This window comes from Salvelinus alpinus, chromosome 4, assembly GCF_045679555.1.
Source record: "Salvelinus alpinus chromosome 4, SLU_Salpinus.1, whole genome shotgun sequence".
Taxonomy (NCBI): Eukaryota; Metazoa; Chordata; class Actinopteri; order Salmoniformes; family Salmonidae; genus Salvelinus; species Salvelinus alpinus.
The window spans coordinates 66390738-66411085 of NC_092089.1; the positions used below are offsets into that span (position 1 = coordinate 66390738).

Below are 20348 nucleotides of genomic sequence, written 5' to 3' on the forward strand. Positions count from 1 at the left end.
CTGCTGCGTTTTTTACGCTCAACAGTTTCCTGTGTGTACCTACAATGGTCCACAACCCAAAGGACATCCAGCCAACTTGACAAAATTGTGGGTGGGAAGCATTGGAGTCATAGTGGGCCAGCATCCTTGTGGAACGCTTTCGACACTTTGTAGAGTCCATGCCCTGACAAATTGAGGCTGTTCTGAGGGCAAAAATGTGTGGGGGGGGAGGGGTTGCAACTCCATATTAGGAAGGTGTTCCTAATGTTTTGTACACTCAGTGTATAACCACTCTCGTGGTTTTGTACACACACACACACACACACACACACACACACACACACACACACACACACACACACACACACACACACACACACACACACACACACACACACACACACACACACACACAGTAAACAGACTACCACCAGAGCTTCACAAATTAAGAGTCCCAGGATGCAATTTCCCTGACCCAGGAACCCAGAGGTGTCAAAAATCAACCAATCAGTGAAGTCAATGTGACCTCTATAACCATGAGGTCAAAGGGCAGTGAATCTTAGAGGAATGGATGATGTCATTTACCCAGAAGACCTTGCGAAGGCGGGTCAGAGTGAGAGGAGGGCGTGACAGCATTTCACTAATTAGCGGTTGAGTGAGAAGACAGGGCCCAGACCCCTGGCTCTGACTAGCTCTGTAGTCTGGGCTTCCAGTGCTGGGTGAAGGCTGAGTGAAGGCTGGGTGAAGGCTGTTTGACTAGAAGTGTTGCAGTGAAAGGAAAGATTAGCTTTGTTCTTATTACACACTGAGCTTTGATCGACGATCCTTCAGCTTTCTACAATTACCTCAGAGAAATAACATGACCCCAGAACACACACAGACCACCTCTGCCGGGTGTGTGTGTGTGTGTGTGTGTGTGTGTGTGTGTGTGTGTGTGTGTGTGTGTGTGTGTGTGTGTGTGTGTGTGTGTGTGTGTGTGTGTGTGTGTGTGTGTGTGTGTGTGTGTGTGTGTGTGTGTGTGTGTGTGTGTGACCGCTTAACACCTGACTCCTGACTCTTCTGAGTCATCCTTTAATAATACAATTCTCCAGAAACACACACACACACACACACACACACACACACACACGCACACACACACACACACACACACACACACACACACACACACACACACACACACACACACACACACACACACACACTAACTGATGCAAGGTGACAACCTGTCTGCGTAGGCTGTGTTCAGACCATATATACAGTTATAGCCTCTTCCTATAATTGCCCAGAGAGGTTGTAGTTTCTGTACGGCTGCCAACATCTGATGTTCTCTCTCTAGAGTGCAATCCATTTATCTGATCCATTGTGTGTGTGTGTGTGTGTGTGTGTGTGTGTGTGTGTGTGTGTGTGTGTGTGTGTGTGTGTGTGTGTGTGTGTGTGTGTGTGTGTGAACTGTAAATCGATGTCCACCTGATTAACACACACCTCTTCATGTATGCATATGGAGTCGTTTTTCTTGTTCCTCTCTTTCTGTCTCTTTGTCTGAATGTGCCTGAGAAAACAGATTTCCTTGTCTGTTTATCTGTCTGTTTGCAATCTGTCCCCTCTCCTATTGTACAGTGAGTGGCTCTGACTCTTCTTATGCCCGTCTAGTTCCATTCACAACACAGCAGTGCACCCTGACTGCCTCCTATTAAAGAGCAGGCTGACATGCTGTCAGGGAGGCAGCAGACTGGTGTAGAGGTCAACAGGGGTTGCACCTACAGCCCTGTAGCACGCAATGTCTGGAATTACTGCCCGTGCCCCACTGAGCCCTCTAGTTTCCATTCGCCCTGTGTTAATTAAACAGGACCAGAGTGAGCCGTAGGCCATTCTGGCTCAGGGCTGAATGTTCTTCCTCCAGAGGCTCCAACATGACTCCAGTAGCAGGGCGCTGATCAGCAGCCAATATGAATTCTGTCTAAAGTAATTTACTGTTTACTTCTGGTGTCTTTCCCTCTCTTTCTCAATCACTCATGTGAACTGGGGGTCTGTGACCTACGGGGTGAAAGTTAAACGGCAATAACAGCCCAATTATTGTCGGTGAGGTGTACCTCTGCATTGGCCTGAATAAACCAGGAAGTTCCATCAAATATTCAACAAGGTCTTGGCATCAAATACTTACTAAGTGAACTATGTCTATCTGTTATGTCTATCTCCCTCCCTATTTTTCTATGTCGTGCCTCACTTTGCTACTTTACTCATTGTCTGTTTGTGTGTGTGTGTATGTGTGTGTGTGTGTGTGTGTGTGTGTATAATATATATATATTTATAAATAAATATAAATAACTGACCCATTTGTTTGAGTATGTACCACATGTAGCAGGCTGTTCCAACCCATTAGGACCACACTTTCTCTCTCCTGTCTTTGAAGTCTTTCAGTGATATCTGTTGAATGTCAATTCAAAAGACACGGGTAACCCGGAACAAAGGCAGAACCAAAAGACAACACAACCACACACACAAACACAACCCCCCCCCCCTTTTCCCGACACACCCAAACACATACACCCTTTGATTAAAAATGTTTGTGACCCGTATATTCTAGTCATTAGTGTCTAGTCCGCCCTCATGTAAGGACCTGAAATTCAAAAGAATCATACAAAAATAAATGAGCCTGATAAGTATTCCCCGCCGTGTTCTGTGTAATGCATCCGACAGATAGGTTTCTGATGCTCCACGGGAGCCGGGAGCTAAAATGCACATCTAAAAAAACACATTTTCTCTCATGTTAGCATACACACACACATGCTGATATTACTTTTCAGATGTGTGCTTTTCCTGTGCAAGTTACACTAGATGAAATACTGCATGTTTTATATTCGAGAAATTAATTCAATCTAACCAATTAAATGTTTTAAATTCAATAGTCAATGCGCACAACATTACGGATCTGAAGGCTTGTTTGCCGATGCTAAACACTAACACACTAAGGGGATTTTGGCCTATGCCAGGTCATGCTACGCTTCTTCTCCATATTAGCCCCTGCTTTCATGTTAGCCTTGGCTAACACACTGCATTACTAACTACTACATCAGTGGCGGCCGGTACCATTTAAGATGAGGGAGGACGATCATTTTTTTTAATGAGCATTGCCTTATTGCTATTACAGCATATTCCATTAATCCAGCTCAATGTAACATCGATAGGTTTAGGCTACTCCATGATACTTGAATTTTACCTGTACCCATCATGAGGTTGCGACAACCTAGCCTATGAATGAAAGTTTACAACGTAGGAGAAAAACTAGAGTAATCAATGTGACAGACAGTAACACTTTCAATATCGCCTTGCCTGCATCTAGCTGACCTAGGGTGTAAATCATTAGTCCAACAGTTGCAAACAAGAGTTTCTATTGGACAAATTCAGGTATGTTATCCCTGTTCTGTTTTGTTTGCTTCCATTTAAGAAACGCTTTTAAACAGAATCGGCGGGAATGAATACCCCTCTGATCACATGCAAACACAGTTCACTTTCATAGCAGCCACATACAAACAGCATGATCAGTTGATGTATAATTCATTCTCACATCTACGCGCTCTCCCCTCCTCTCACCTTTTCCCTTCGCTTGTGGACTTCAGTGCACAACACATCAGCTGTCTGTGAACAGGCCAAGCCAAACATTTATATCATAACTGTTAACCGCTACACACAGCCTACATCATTGTCACCATATTAACTAACGTCATACTAGTCAACATAGCTACGAGAACTAACGTGTTCATAAACCCACTACAATCATGCAGTACAGTGTACAGTCAGCAAGCAGTTTAGCAGGCCCTGGCAATTAATAAATTAATAAAAACCAAAAGCTTACCTTAACTTGGAAGAGTTCCAGTGTTGGATAGCCATAGCCATAGCCAGCTAGCTAACATAGCATCCCTCTCTGTTTGAGTGGGGTGTTTGAGTAGGCTAAACTAGCAAGCTGCATTCGCTAGCTAAGTGAACGTGAAAGTGAGAGAAAAAAACATGGAGATATAGCTAGCTTTCCATCTCTTTCTCTCTTGCTTCTTCATTTTTTAAGAAATACATTTGTTAAAAACTGTTAAATTATTGTCTTTCTGTCACTGCAGTGCATGCAGCTGGAGCTTATGCTTTCAGTACTAGATTCATTCTCTGATAATTTGATTGGATGGAAAACATGTCAGTTCATGCTGCAAAAGCTCTGATAAGTTGGAGGACAACCCCGGAAGTTGTAATAATTACTTTGTAATTCTATGGAAGGGGTGAGAACCATAAGCCTCCTAGGTACTGTTTTGAAGTCAATGTACCCAGAGGAGGATGGAAACTAGCTGTCCTCCGGCTACACCCTGGTGCTACCCTACAGAGTGCTGTTGAGGCTACCGTAGACCTCCATTGCAAAACAGTATGTTTTAATCAATTATTTGGTGACGTGAATATATTTAGTATAGTTTTATCTAAAAAGGACAACTTTTTTTATTATTATTATTATTATTTTTTACCCCCTTTTCTCCCCAATTTTGTGGTATCCAATTGTTAGTAATTACTATCTTGTCTCATCGCTACAACTCCCGTACGGGCCCGGGAGAGACGAAGGTCGAAAGCCATGCGTCCTCCGCAACACAACCCAACCAAGCCGCACTGCTTCTTAACACAGCGCGCCTCCAACCCGGAAGCCAGCCGCACCAATGTGTCGGAGGAAACACCGTGCACCTGGCTACCTTGGTTAGCGCGCACTGCGCCCGGCCCGCCACAGGAGTCGCTGGTGCGCGATGAGACAAGGATATCCCTACCGGCCTAACCCGATTTGTATTTTTATGAAATTCACTGGAGGATGGTCCTCCCCTTCCTCCTCTGAGGAGCCTCCACTGTACTACATGTTAGCTTCAGCTAATGCACCCTAGCACTGCTTTCATGGTAACCTCCGCAAACACACCACATTACTCCCTACCTACATGTTAGCTTCCGCTAATGTGCCGTATTACTGCTTTCACTTTAGCATCGGCTAACATGCTGCATTACTAAGAACTTCATGTTAGCTTCAGCTAAGGCACCCTACTACTGCTTTCATGTTGCCTGTGCTAAAACACCACATTACTGAGGGGGATGTCTTTGATCCGGTGATAACTAATTAGCTACGCTGCTGCTATATGACAGCCGTGGGCTGAGGTTATCCCACTCACACACTCAGAGACAAAGCTCTAAAATGCACCTGACAGAGATATTACAGAGATATTACAGTTTACAGCAGATTCCTGATTTTGTTATTTCACCCACACCCCGGTCAAAAATCAATTGTCAACCAAGGGACCGAGACCCAAGACAGACGGACCGCAACAGTGTTGATGAATGATGACGCTAACAGTAGAACTCACCCTCTTCTGTTCTCCTCTTTCCTGGGTTGGAGTGGGCTTTGGCTCCTGGTTCCCCATGTCTGCTGGGCCTCGCCTCTGTCTCTGTGGAATTATAATAACCATCAGAAATGGAAGCAACAAAAAAAAACACACCAATTGTCCTGTTCAAAATAACTGATATACCGGTATCCCCAAAAATGACATAAATACACACAACGAAGGGATTAAATGCATCCAGAACTACACACCAATCCACAATCAAAGCACACAAATACACATCCACACAAACATCCACACACACCAATCCCTCAAACGCAGCAGACACAGCATTACCAAAGCCTTAGGGATGATGAATACGGAGCTGCGAAATGAGCGAACAAACAGAATGGTGCCATGAGATTTTCATCTTGCGCTGTGGCTCTGGCATTAATGCCTTGTGATGATTTAATCTCCTAATTCATTCCGGACATGTATTTATTAGGCAGTGGGCTTTTTATGTAGCACTGACAGATCTCTCTGATTCTTTATTCTTCACTCTCACAGCCGATTTATGAGAGACGGGTGGAGAGAACAGGAGTAGGAGGAAGAGGGGAGGAGGGTGTGTTACGAAACCCATAACTAGCCTACGGGTATTGTGGCACTCGCTTTGTCTAGGGGTCCTAGGCCTAGTTAGATGGTCTGTAACCTGAATGAATGTGTGCATTTATGGAAGAAACCAGCGTATGCACCTAAGTGTTGAATGTACATGTGTCCAGGGAGACTATGTACAGTGGGGAGAACAAGTACTTGATACACTGCCGATTTTTTAGGTTTTCCTACTTACAAAGCATGTAGAAAGCTGTAATTTTTTATCATAGGTACACTTCAACTGTGAGAGACGGAATCTAAAACAAAAATCCAGAAAATCACATTGTATGATTTGTATGTAATTAAATCGTTTTTTATTGCATGACATAAGTATTTGATCACCTACCAACCAGTAAGAATTCCGGCTCTCACAGACCTGTTAGTTTTTCTTTAAGAAGCCCTCCTGTTCTCCACTCATTACCTGTATTAACTGCACCTGTTTGAACTCGTTACCTGTATAAAAGACACCTGTCCACACACTCAATCAAAGAGACTCCAACCTCTCCACAATGGCCAAGACCAGGGAGCTGTGTAAGGACATCAGGGATAAAATTGTAGACCTGCACAAGGCTGGGATGGGCTACAGGACAATAGGCAAGCAGCTTGGTGAGAAGGCAACAACTGTTGGCGCAATTATTAGAAAATGGAAGAAGTTCAAGATGACGGTCAATCATCCTCGGTCTGGGGCTCCATGCAAGATCTCACCTCGTGGGGCATCAATGATCATGAGGAAGGTGAGGGATCAGCCCAGAACTACATGGCAGGACCTGGTCAATGACCTGAAGAGAGCTGGGACCACAGTCTCAAAGAAAACCATTAGTAACACACTACGCCGCCATGGATGACCACACAAGCTCACAGAACGGGACCGCCGAGTGCTGAAGCGTGTAAAAATTGTCTGTCCTCGGTTGCAACACGAGTTCCAAACTGCCTCTGGAAGCAGCATCAGCAGAACAACTGTTCGTCGGGAGCTTCATGAAATGGGTTTCCATGGCCGAGCAGCGGCACACAAGCCTAAGATCACCATGCGCAATGCCAAGCATCGGCTGGAGTGGTGTAAAGCTCGCTGCCATTGGACTCTGGAGCAGTGGAAATGCATTCTCTGGAGCGATGAATCATGCTTCACCTTCTGGCAGTCTGACGGACGAATCTAGGTTTGGCGGATGCCAGGAAAGCTACCTGCCCGAATGCAGTGCCATCCATAAAGTAATGGTCTGGGGCTGTTTTTCATGGTTCGAGCTAGGCACCTTAGTTCCAGGGAAGGGAAATCTTAACACTACAGCATACAATGACATTCTAGATGATTATGTGCTTCGAACTTCGTGGCAACAGTTTGTGGAAGGCCCTTTCCTGTTTCAGCATGAAACTCGCTGCCCCCGTGCACAAAACGTGTGCCCCCGTGCACAAAGCGAGGTCCATACAGAAATTGTTTGTCGAGATCGGTGTGGAAGAACTTGACTGGCCTTCACACAGCCCTGACCTACAGCCCACAACTCCTTTGGGATGAATTGGAATGCTCCCTACGAGCAAGGCCTGATCGCCCAACATCAGTGCCCGACCTCACTAATGCTCGTGGCTGAATGGAAGCAAGTACCCGCAGCAATGTTCCAGCATCTAGTGGAAAGCCTTCCCAGAAGAGTGGAGGCTGTTATGGCCCATGATTTTGGAATAAGATGTTCGACCAGCAGGTGTCCACATACTTTTGGTCATGTAGTGTAGCAACCTTAACTTGGTCCACGACCAGCTCGGTCTCTCTTGACCTCTTGGTCGGCCAGTCCAAGCGGATTATTATTTGTTCAGATGGTGACGAAACCTAAATATTTACAAAAAGGAAAAATACCAAAGTCATGCCCAAATTAAAGACTCAACAACAAACGAAAGACCTCATGGCCACTAAACAAAGACAGCAGCCTCACGACTTGAAAGCTGGGACACTGACTGACGATCACCCTAATTGGCAACACCTGATGTGCTTCTCAACCAGGCTCAGCACCTGGACAAGGTTGCTGCTGCCCTCTGGGGGAATGGAGTGTGGAAGTAGTAGTGAGCTGTAGCGTGCTGTAGAAACGACTTAACAGAAGTGTGGAAGGGCAGTGCTGGCAAAGGTCCATGGCAAGGGGTGGTTATGGGGGGAACCCAGGGGACCCTGGTTTTGGGAAGCAGCAGGCTTCTGTAGTCTACATCACGCCTACTTTTGTATTTCCTCTCTTCCTCTAACTTTCTCTCTTTCTTGCATCCTCCCAGTTTCATTCTTTACCCATCCTCTTTGTCTTTCTCCATTCCTCTATTTATTTTTCTCATTACAGCCAGTGTCTTGTAGTATCCTCTCCAGAAGTGATCTCTTTTCTCCCCCTCTTTGGCCTGTTCTTTCACTCTCCCTCCTCTCCCTCCCTCTCTCTACAGTACAGTGCGATTTTACTCTTCTCTCTCTCTCTAACTATGCCCTCCATTGTCACTCGGGCATCTTGGCATTTGGCCCGATGGCGTGATACTTGCCAAAAACAAAATGGGGACAAACCTCTGGCCATTATGTTCATTCACCTTGATTCTCGATCTCCTGTTTTTGTATTAGGTAGTGGAAGAGGGAAGAGGAGAGAAGTGGAGGAGACAAACAGTGGAGAGGAAGAGAGGAGAAGAGTAGGAAACAAAGAGAAGAGGGGAGGAGGAGACAAGAGGAGAGGATCCATCTATTCTTTCTCTCAGAGGACAGTTGTAAACCACTAGGATTATCTGTGTTCATCTGATCCTCTCCCTCATGTGTTGTTTACACTAGCTCTGTTAAAACAGCCAGCGCAGCAGCACCGACGCACGTTGGAGTTGTACACCATCGATCCCGAGGTTCATTTTGGTATGTGGTTTCGCTTGTTGTTGGTTTTTGTCCTCCCTTTGCAAATTGATAGCGCTGCACTATGCTGTAAAAATCCATTTCAGCGGAATCTGGGCTGCACTCGCTGCTTCATCACCTCTCGTCGCCCTAATTCACCCCTCCACCTCTCCCTTCCATCTCTCAGCTATGTTCCCCCATCACTCCCTCACCCCCCCCCCTCCACCTTGTCCTCATCTCTCTATGTTTAAAAAGGAATTCAATTACTTTAGAGGACATGATTGGGCAGTTTGACAATACCCTTGGTGTGTGTGTGTGTGTGTGTGTGTACGTAGCGGCCTGAATTAAGTGAATGTGTCTCCACATTTGTGTGTGTTGGTGATACATCACAGGGAACGCGAGGCTCTTTGAAGTAGGCTAGATAACAGCTCAGCCCGAGGTCACTGCTGGTGATACAGAGTGGCTTTTTTTATGATGTGGCCAACAACCCATTAAAATCAGTCCAGTAAACAACACGTGGCGAGCGCCTGGAGAGCAGCGCCTCTTACCCTCAGCGCATTAAAATGAAATTATACATTTGTTCTCACAGCCTCCCATAGACCTGTGGAGCTGTTATCGTTTGTTCCCTTCTCCTCTCTCACCTCTTGCTCTTTTCTCGCTCTCGGTCTCTCTTTCTCTCTGTCTCTCTCGGTCTCTCTCTTTCTCTCTAAATGTTAAGTAGCCGCCATCAAGGGTTATGGGGCGACATCCAGAATTATGGAGTAGGGGGTGTTGTCTGATCGTATGCATCTGTATGCATTCATAAAAGCGAGGGAGTGAGGGAAGGGGGAAATATGCTGTGATAAGGTCTACAGACAACATCAGCTAGGATCAATAGCTAACAGAACAGAGATGAGACTTACAGAGCCAGTCCATGGGCTGTACATGTATGTCTCAAGCATCTCAGAGTAAGAGTGCTGATCCCCCCCCTGTGCATGTAATCTCATTCATTGTGATATCAAAGGCAAAACTGATCCTAAATCAAAAAGGCAAAACTGATCCTATATCAGCACTCCTTCTCTGAGAAGCTTGACACACACCATGCCCTTAGCTCTGCAAACTGCCTCTCTATTCGGTCATTCAGTCAGACGGTTCTCCTCTCGTCCTCTACAGTAAACTGCATTAGTAAACACCTGGTGGCCAAGCACAGAGATCGGTGACTCAGACTCACGTCTGCTTCCATTTCCGTTTCCTCTGTCATTGTCTCTTGTTCTTCCTCTCTGCAGTGGGTCAGCTAATACAAAAACATTGTAATGAGAATATTGGACAGTGTTATAGTAGGCTACAGAGAATCTGAACTGTATGTGGCCGTAATTCATAGAAAAGTGATGGTTTAACACTGTGTGTTTGTGTGTGCCTACTGCATATTCAGCAAATCAGCAGCGGAGGGAGTTTCCTTTGAATCCATTTACCATTCACTGTGTTGGTGGTGCTTGATCATAACTTCAGAATTAGCAGAGAGCCACTCTGGAAATGTGGCTAATGTAGACTAATTGTTCCAAACAATGTCATAAAATGAACAAAATCCCCCGAAAAGATTGTTTTGCGATATTCATATTATTGAACTTTTCAGGACACTGTCTTTCAAAGATAATTCGTAAAAATCCAAATAACTTCACAGATCTTCAATGTAAAGGGTTTAAACACTGTTTCCCATGCTCGTTCAATGAACCATAAACAATTAATGAACATGCACCTGTGAAACGGTCGTTAAGACACGAACAGCTTACAGACGGTAGGCAATTAAGGTCACAGTTATGAAAACTTAGGACACTAAAGAGGCCTTTCTACTGACTCTGAAAAACACCAAAAGAAAGATGCCCAGGGTCCCTGCTTATCTGCGTGAACGTGGCTTAGGCATGCTGCAAGGTGGCCTGGGGACTGCAGATGTGGCCGGGGCAATAAATTGCAATGTCCGTACTGCGAGACGCCTAAGACAGCACTACAGGGAGACAGGACGGACAGCTGATTGTCCTCGCAGTGGCAGACCACGTGTAACAACACCTGCACAGGATCGGTACATCCGAACATCACACCTGCGGGACAGGTACAGGATGGCAACAACAACTGCCCGAGTTACACCAGGAACGCACAATCCCTCCATCAGTGCTCAGACTGTCCGCAATAGGCTGAGAGAGGCTGGACTGAGGACTTGTAGGCCTGTTGTAAGGCAGGTCCTCACCAGACGTCGCCTATGGGCACAAACCCACCGTTGCTGGACCAGACAGGACTGGCAAAAAGTTTTTGTCTCACCAGGGGTGATGGTCGGATTCGCGTTTATCGTCGAAGGAATGAGCGTTACACCGAGGCCTGTACTCTGGAGCGGGATTGATTAGGAGGTGGAGGGTCCGTCATGGTCTGGGGCGGTGTGTCACAGCATCATCGGACTGAGCTTGTTGTTATTGCTGGCAATCTCAATGCTGAGTGTTACAGGGAAGACATCCTCCTCCCTCATGTGGTACCCTTCCTGCAGGCTCATCCTCACATGATCCACCAGCATGACAATGCCACCAGCCATACTGCTCGTTCTGTGCATGATTTCCTGCAAGACAAGAATGTCAGTGTTCTACCATGGCCAGCGAAGAGCCCGGATCTCAATCCCATTGAGCATGTCTGGGACCTGTTGGATCGGAGGGTGAGGGCTAGGGCCATTCCCCCCAGAAATGTCTGGGAACTTGCAGGTGCCTTGGTGGAAGAGTAGGGTAACATCTCACAGCAAGAACTGGCAAATCTAGTGCAGTCCATGAGGAGGAGATGCACCGCAGTACTTAATGCAGCTGGTGGCCACACCAGATACTGACTGTTACTTTTGATTTTGACTCCCCCCCTTTGTTCAGGGACACATTATTCAATTTTTGTTAGTCACATGTCTGTGGAACTTGTTCAGTTTATGTCTCAGTTGTTGAATCTTGTTATGTTCATACAGATATTTACACATGTTAAGTTTGCTGAAAAGTGAGAGGACGTTTCTTTATTGTTAAATAATCCTTATGTTGAGTAAATTGTGAAAATGTGTATTTCAGAATCTAGACATACTCCAAATGTTAGAGCACACTATAAGGGGTATAATGAGACCAAGAGGTTGTCTGTATCGTGTACAGTTCATGGATCATAGGGTCTTATAGGAGGCATGTATAGGTTTAAAAAGGGCCTAAATTGGAAAATTTCATCAAGAAAATGGTTTGTGATACACATGTAAAAAGCATGTTAAACATTCTTTCTCCCAATGAAGTTCCCATATGAGAAGTGCCAGATCAATCGGAGACACCAAAAATATTTTCCACTCCCACTGGCATGGAATCACCCAATAACAGTATGTAGCTTCAAATGAAATCCCAAGTTCAAGAACATTGGGAAACAGCGGCACTCCAATTGTTTTACCGCAAGGTTAGTTTTAAGACTGTGTGTGTGTGTATTTCAAGTTGCAAGCTTCACGTTTTAATGTCACGTGCACAAGTACAGTGAAATGCCTTTCTTGCAAGCTCCAAACCCAACAATGGAGTAATCAATAACAATTTATTACTAGAAAAAAAACACGAGAAATAAGAATGAGAAAGACACAATAAAGTAAGCATACTATATACAGGAAATATTTAAAAAGTCAGTTATAATGCCATATTTACATGTGCAGTGATACTGGTGTGACTGAGGTAGATACTGTATGTACAGGGGTAAGGTGACTAGGCAAGAGGATATAAGAGTAGCAGCAGCTTGCATGTGAGTGGGTGTGCGTGTGTATGAGTGACAGTGTGTGTGAGTGTGTAGGGCCCTGCGAGTGTGCATAGAGACAGTGCAATAAAAGGCCAATAAAGATCAAAAGTAAACTCGGAGCGTGTAGCTATTTTGTTAGCTATATATCAGTCATTTTGCCTGGGGATAGAAGCTGCTCAAGAGCCTGTTGGTGTCAGACTTGATGCACCAGTACCTCTTGCCGAAAATAGTCTATGGCTTGGGTGGTTGGGGTCTTTGACCATTTTCCGGGCATTCTTTTCACACCGCCTGATATAGAGGTCCTGGATGGCAGGGAGCTCGGCCCCAGTAACGTACTGGGCTGTCCGCAAAACCCTCCGTAGTGCCATGCGATTGAGGGCGGTGCTATTGCCATACCAACACTGATGCAGCCAGTCAATATGCTCTCAATGGTACAGCTGTAGAACCTTTTCAGGATTTTAGGTCCCATGCCAAATTTGTTCAACCCGAAGGGGAAGAGGCACTGACGCGCCTTCTTCACGATTGTGCGTGGGTGTTTGGTCTCTAGTGATTTGGACACCGAGGAACTTAAAGCCGTCTACCTGCGCGTGTGTGTGTGTGCGTACGTACGTACATGCGTATCTGTTGGACGCTGTACAACGGGGGTGTTGGACTGGCAAAGATAAGGGGGACTGCTATTTGTAATCCTCCCTTTCAATCCTTTCACCAGATAATGCATTACAAATCACACAAACACAAATCTGCAGGACATGCCCACAAGCAAAAGGGCCTGGGCCTGCATTACAGCCCCATACATCTTCAGAATACTGATTCTAACACTAGGGCTTTTGGAAGGAATGTTTGTGATTTGTAGCCAAGAACTCTTCTCTCTCTCTCTTCATCTCTCTTCTTTATGCTTAAACTTGGCTGCTGTGTTTCCCGTCTCCATTCCCAGCCATTAGAAAAGGAGCAGAGGAAAAAGAGTCGGGGCCAAATAAATCGACTCTGGGAGAGAAGGACTTGGACCGGGAGGAAATGGAGCATTTTATCATTGGCTGGACACTGATCATTGGCTGGACATTGATCCAATCTGTACCTTATGGGAACGGACCAATAAGATGGGACAAGGCCAGGGCAGAGCCTAATGGCTTGGGGAAGGCAGAGAGTGGTGTGTGAGGGCAGTACATGTGTGTACATGTGTTGTCACACTGTGAAATATGTATCCACGTGAATGTGTGTGTGCACGTGTCTGCGTACAAGCATGCTTGTTTTTTTATTTTTTTATATTGTTTTAACATGGTGATGCATTTAAAGTGCACTGAAAATAAAGCATGCAAGGTCGGGTGATTGTGGAGGCCAGGTCATCTGATGCAGCACTCCAACACTTTACTCCTTGGTCAGATAGCCCTTACACAGCCTGGAGGTGTGTTGGGTCCTGTTGAACAACAAATGATAGTCCCAACTAAGCACAAACCAGATGGGATGGCGTATCGCTGCAGAATGCTATGGTAGCCATGTCTCACAAAGACACGGCGGTTGGAACCAAAAATCTCAAATTTGGACTCATCCGATCAAAGGACAAATATCCACCGGTCTAATGTCCATTGCTCTTTTCTTGGCCCAAGCAAGTCTCTTCTTTTTTAGTAGTGGTTTCTTTGCAGCAATTCGACCATGAAGGCCTGATTCACACAGTCTCCTCTGAACAGTTGCTGTTGAGATGTGTCTGTTACTTGAACTCTAAAGCATTTATTTGGGCTGCAATCTGAGGTGCAGTTAACTCTAAGGAACTTATCCTCTGCAGCAGAGGTAACTCTGGGTCTTCCTTTCCTGTGGCGGTCCTCATGAGAGCCAGTTTCATCATAGCGCTTGATGGTTTTTGCAACTGCACTTGAAGAAACTTCCAAAGTTCTTGAAATTTTCCGGATAGACTGGGCTATCTTCTGTATACCACCCCTACCATGTCACAACACAGCTGATTGGCTCAAACACATCAAGAAGGAATGAAATTCCACAAATGAACTTTTAACAAGGCACACCTGTTAATTGAAATGCATTCCAGGTGACTACCTCATGAAGCTGGTTGAGAGAATGCCAAGAGTGTGCAAAGCTGTCATCAAGGCAAAGGGTGGCTACTTCGAATAATCTAAAATATATTTCGATTTGTTAAACACTTTTTTGGTTACTACATGATTCCATATGTGTTATTTCATAGTTTTGCTGTCTTCACTATTATTCTACAATGTAGAAAATAGTAAAAAATAAAGAAAAACCCTGGAATGAGTAGGTGTTTCCAAACGTTTGACCGGTACTGTACATTATTTTTATTTGACTCTGCAGCAAAAGGACATTTTAAATTGTTATGTGAATTATAATTAATGGAATTTTTTTTATAGGGATTGATGCATTTTTTATTAGGGCAAATCAAGTCAAATTAAAAAGTTTCAAATTACACATTTTAGAAGCCTTTTTAAACCTCGAATGCACTACAATTTGCAATTCTCTGTGACAAGAGACGGATCCAATTAAGATGGCAGATCTGTATGGGAGTGTGTGTGCATTTGGCTGTGTGCGTCTACTGGTGTGTGTGTGTGTGTGTGTGTGTGTGAATGTTTTCCCTCCATCCTGTAAATGGTAAATGTTGAAGTAAATGCCAGGACATGGCTGACATTTTAATGGCTACAAGGCAGCCTCTGAAATTGCATATTGCTGCAGTCAGTCAGATCTGAGAGCAGAAAGTGCCTTGGCTTACCCACACTGTACACTCTTAGCGTGTGCGTGTGTGTGTGTGTGTGTACATGTAGGTTGGTAAGATAAGGACACTAATACACAAAGAGAACACGACCTCTGCCTGCAATGAAGACATATAGCTCTCATCTCCTTTACAGTGGGAGCAAGATATCACCAAATGAGATGAACATAAAAACATTCAATCATACACACCCAGTAACACACACACACACACACACACACACACACACACACACACACACACACACACACACACACACACACACACACACACACACACACACACACACAAACACACACGTAAACACAATACAAACACAGCCACAGAAAAAACATACTAAATATCAATAATAATAATTATATCAAAGTACAGTGCACATCAACACAAAGTAGCAGGGGTAACTTCTCTTGATTGACTGACACTGAATCTGACCTGGGGACAGCTTCTAGAGATGGACCCCTATTACCTCCTTTCCCACTGCTACCTGCAGGATCTGACTTAGAAACAGCCCTGCTCCTGGTACTGTATCTCATATTCCTCTGATCTGAAATCAGCCTTTAGCTGTCCACTGTCATTACCTCTCCCCACTGCAGCCTTCAGGATCTGACCTGAGAGCAGTGGGTGCGCTGCTTGTCACCCACGGCGAGGCGGTGATGTCGTGTCACTGGGGTAGGGCGATATGAGCATGTGCGAAAAGGCCACGGTGTCACCTCTGAGCCAGCTGTCACCTTATCAGCCGGCGCAGACAGACGCACTCATGACAAGAGAGAGAGAGAGAGAGAGAGAGAGAGAGAGAGAGAGAGAGAGAGAGAGAGAGAGAGAGAGAGAGAGAGAGGAGGAGAGAGAGGAGAGAGAGGAGAGAGAGAGAGAGAGAGAGGAGAGAGAGGAGAGAGAGAGAGAGAGAGAGAGAGAGAGAGAGAGAGAGAGAGAGAGAGAGAGAGAGAGAGAGAGAGAGAGAGAGAGAGAGATCTCTCACACACAGTCACATGTACACACAGAGTTACAGACGCAGCATTCACAGCAGCAATTATGCACACGCACCCCTTCATAAACCAACAGTGTTAGAAAACACATGTTTTGAACTGATTCCCTTGTTAAAGAAAGGGCCTTTTGCTTTTACATGATCTGTTTGTGTCACCTCATTTTCACCCCCCCCCTCCCCCCTTTCATTGAACTCATTCTCTCTCTTTGTCTCTTACGCTAGCGCACACAGCTTAGATATGACACCCACTCTTTTCGTCCTCTTCCGTCTTCCGTCCTCCTCCTCTTCCCTCTCTCCCTATGAGCATGTTAGTCCATCACTGCGGCAGGATACAATTTTCTGGGTAATTGGGCAAAGTTACCAGAGCCTTGTAGGTCCCATCAATCAGACCCAGATAGTATGGAGCCTCAGACACTCTCACAAACACATGCAGATATTCACTGTCCGACACACATACTGTACATACATTCATACAGAGATAAACACGTCACAAACACACACATAGAGACATGGACTGGACACACACACACACACACACACACACACACACACAGGTCATTAAGCATCATGAGCCAAAGGGGCTAACCAGGCATGGTAGTCGGGGGTAACCAGGGCTAATGGCAAAACAAGTTAAAAGGGCAATGGGCTGTTACCGCGGCAACGCAACAAGATGGACCGACACGGCGTGCTATCATGAAGGGACACACACACACACACACACACACACACACACACACACACACACACACACACACACACACACACACACACACACACACACACACACACACACACACACACACACACACACACACACACCAGACTCAGAGACAGTGCTGAACATGTACCGCACTTAAACCATCAAAGAATGTCACATATTATTTCCTGTTTAAGTGCTACCCTTTCATTTGAGCCAATGGGTGGTTGCTCCCTGTGATTGAGCTGTTTGTGAAGCCACTGGTGCGATTCTCCCATCATCCTCCCATCATCCTCCCCTCCCCTGCCGCACCTCCGAAAGGACCTAGAGCTGGGAGCACACTGATGATGTCATCTCATCACTGTTCCATTGACAGCTAAATCATACCCCACGGACAGAGGTAATAACAGATGAGTGTTGGGGAAGGATACACTGACAGCCCCTGGGAGAGGCGGGGAGAAACCCTGTGCCCCAGAAACAAATTGAGGTAAACCTGTTGGCATCTGTCACTGCTGTTCTAAACACAATGGGGAGAGAAACACAGTTTGTACTGTAACAGGAATCTCACACAGGGAGAAAGAGAGAAAAGTCATATGGTGTTTTCTGTGATATCACTGCAATCTCCAGAAGCTTCACAGAGCACACACACACACACACACAAATACAGGCCCAGTGGGAATCAGAGTTCTGGCGTGGGTTCTGGGCTCTCTGTCTCTCCTGCTGTCGGTTCTGGCAGAGCCCACCACTCTCTCCGGGAACCCAGCTCTGAATCACAGAACCATGGATCCATAGAACCATAGCCGTCAGCACCCACAGGCACCATAGTACCAGTCAGCCCAAACTCACTGCCAGATGTCACTGTGTGTGTGTGTGTGTGTGTGTGTGTGTGTGTGTGTGTGTGTGTGTGTGTGTGTGTGTGTGTGTATATATATATATATATGTGTGTGTGTAAGTATGTACACTACCGATCAAAGACTGACGAGTTTCAGAAGAAAGTTCTTTGTTTCTGGCCATTTTTAGCCTGTAATCTAACCCACAAATGTTGATGCTCCAGATACTCAAACTAGTCTAAAGGCCAGTTTTATTGCTTCTTTAATCAGAACAACAGTTTTCAGCTGTGCTAACATAATTGCAAAAGGGTTTTCTAATGATCAATTAGCCTTTTAAAATGATAAACTTGGATTAGCTAACACAACGTGCCATTGGAGCACAGGAGTGATGGTTGCTGATAATGGGCCTCTGTACGCCTATGTAGATATTCCATAAAAAATCTGCAGTTTCTAGCTACAATAGTCATATACAACATTAACAATGCCCATACTGTATTTCTGATAAATTTTATGTTATTTTAATGGACAAAAAAAAGTGACCCCAAACTTTTGAACGGTAGTGTATGTGTGTGTGTGTGTGTGTATGTGTGTGTTTGTGCCTGTGTGTGTATGCCTGCCTGCATCTATCTGTGTGTGTACTAGCATCATCATGTTCCAGGGATTGCAGACAGTCATGTTGTGACTACTATATGACTCTATATAAGGTCTCATTCCTCCCAGTCTGAGAACGTAACCCAGTGGACAGAATTCAGACAGCTCAAATGGATCCCTACACTCGTCGCTACATTCATCTCAATATTATATGAACAAACTGCTCAATGACAGAGAGAGTGCTGCTGTATGGAAGCAGCACTAGAATACTTAATGAGATTATATTTGCCGGTCAAAAGTGCTAGAGCATTTTTCTGACTGACGGTATTGGATGTCGCGATGACCATTTCAAGAATGGACTGCTGTGTTTTGGATATTTTATCGCTTTCCAGTTCAATATTGTCTTGTTTGCCATTGTCAAACCACACAATGTTAACTTTGATGCCACACACACACACACACACACACACACACACACACACACACACACACACACACACACACACACACACACACACACACACACACACACACACACACACACACACACACACACACACACACACCTCTTCTCCCCTCAGAGGGTGTGTTGCCTGTTACCAAGATGCCTAAACCAGACTCCCATCATCCTTTCTGGTTGAAAACACAGTGCCATTCATCATCTGACTTTACCATTACCTCCCCATACTCTAAATGTCTTAATGCCACCATAATGGCTTTGTGTTTGGGTGGAGAGATGGGAGGGGGGGTTCGATGTAGCCTTCAGTGATACAGCCTTTTCTTTCTAAAGAGCCACTCAGATACAAGTGCAGTACTTTCAGTATTCTCTTCCTTGAAGCACTGAGAAATCTATTGTCTGCTGATGAGTACGGATTGGATAACTGTTCCTTCGATTCTATCGAATACTGCTTTAGAGGTGAAGAATGTTTTAATTTGTCTTGCACGACAAAAAAAAGAAGGGGAAACTCTGTTGCAGTTCACCAGGACCAATTCAAATGCACTCCTTTTCCTCACTCAATCGGGGGTTGACTGTAATATTGTACGTGAGCAGTCTAATGATGAGTGGCTGTGACACATAGAACGGGAGATATAGCCGTTAGAATGAAGGATGGAGAAATGAGCCTGTGGATTAGCGCCTCTGTGAATCCTTCTCATAATGATTGACTGTAGTGGCGCACAGAAACAGATGGAGCTGAGAAAACGAGAGAAAGGAGAAAAAACGCGAGCGCATTAAGTGGGGAGATTGTAATAATAAACAAACCATTTTGTTCAAATATTTATACCCGTGCAAAGTACATCAGCTAATTCCCTTTTCTCGCACACTCGCTTTCTCACTTTACTACTCCCCAGTGTGTGTGTGTGTGTGTGTGCGTTCTTGCGTGTGTATTTTCAGATAAAAAAGGACGGATGATGAAAGTATATTTGAATATCTTTCATTTTCATCTCCAAAGAAATTAATCTTGAAGCAGTAATAAGGTTTACACGAGGAGAGGAATGAGAGAGACAGAGAGAGGGAGGGCGAGACAGCGAGAGACAGAGAGAGGGAGGGCGAGACAGCGAGAGACAGAGAGAGGGAGGGCGAGACAGCGAGAGACAGAGAGAGGGAGGGCGAGACAGCGAGAGACAGAGAGAGGGAGGGCGAGACAGCGAGAGACAGAGAGAGGGAGGGCGAGACAGCGAGAGACAGAGAGAGGGAGGGCGAGACAGCGAGAGACAGAGAGAGGGAGGGCGAGACAGCGAGAGACAGAGAGAGAGAGGGAGGGCGAGACAGCGAGAAACAGAGAGAGAGAGAGAGGGAGGGCGATACAGCGAGAGACAGAGAGAGGGAGGGCGAGACAGCGAGAGACAGAGAGAGGGAGGGCGAGACAGCGAGAGACAGAGAGAGGGAGGGCGAGACAGCGAGAGACAGAGAGAGGGAGGGCGAGACAGAGAGAGACAGAGAGAGGGAGGTCGAGACAGCGAGAGACAGAGAGAGAGAGTGAGAGC

General features: G+C 45.5%; 1 protein-coding gene across 1 annotated transcript in view; it reads right to left on the minus strand.

Moving 5' to 3' along the window:
* The window catches only part of LOC139574213 (testican-1-like), a 237221-nt gene that overhangs the window by 83354 nt on the left and 133519 nt on the right, over positions 1-20348 (minus strand). The window contains exon 4 of the mRNA XM_071398572.1: positions 5355-5435. Coding sequence (XP_071254673.1) covers positions 5355-5435 — 81 coding nt within the window. The remainder of the gene's footprint in view (positions 1-5354; positions 5436-20348) is intronic.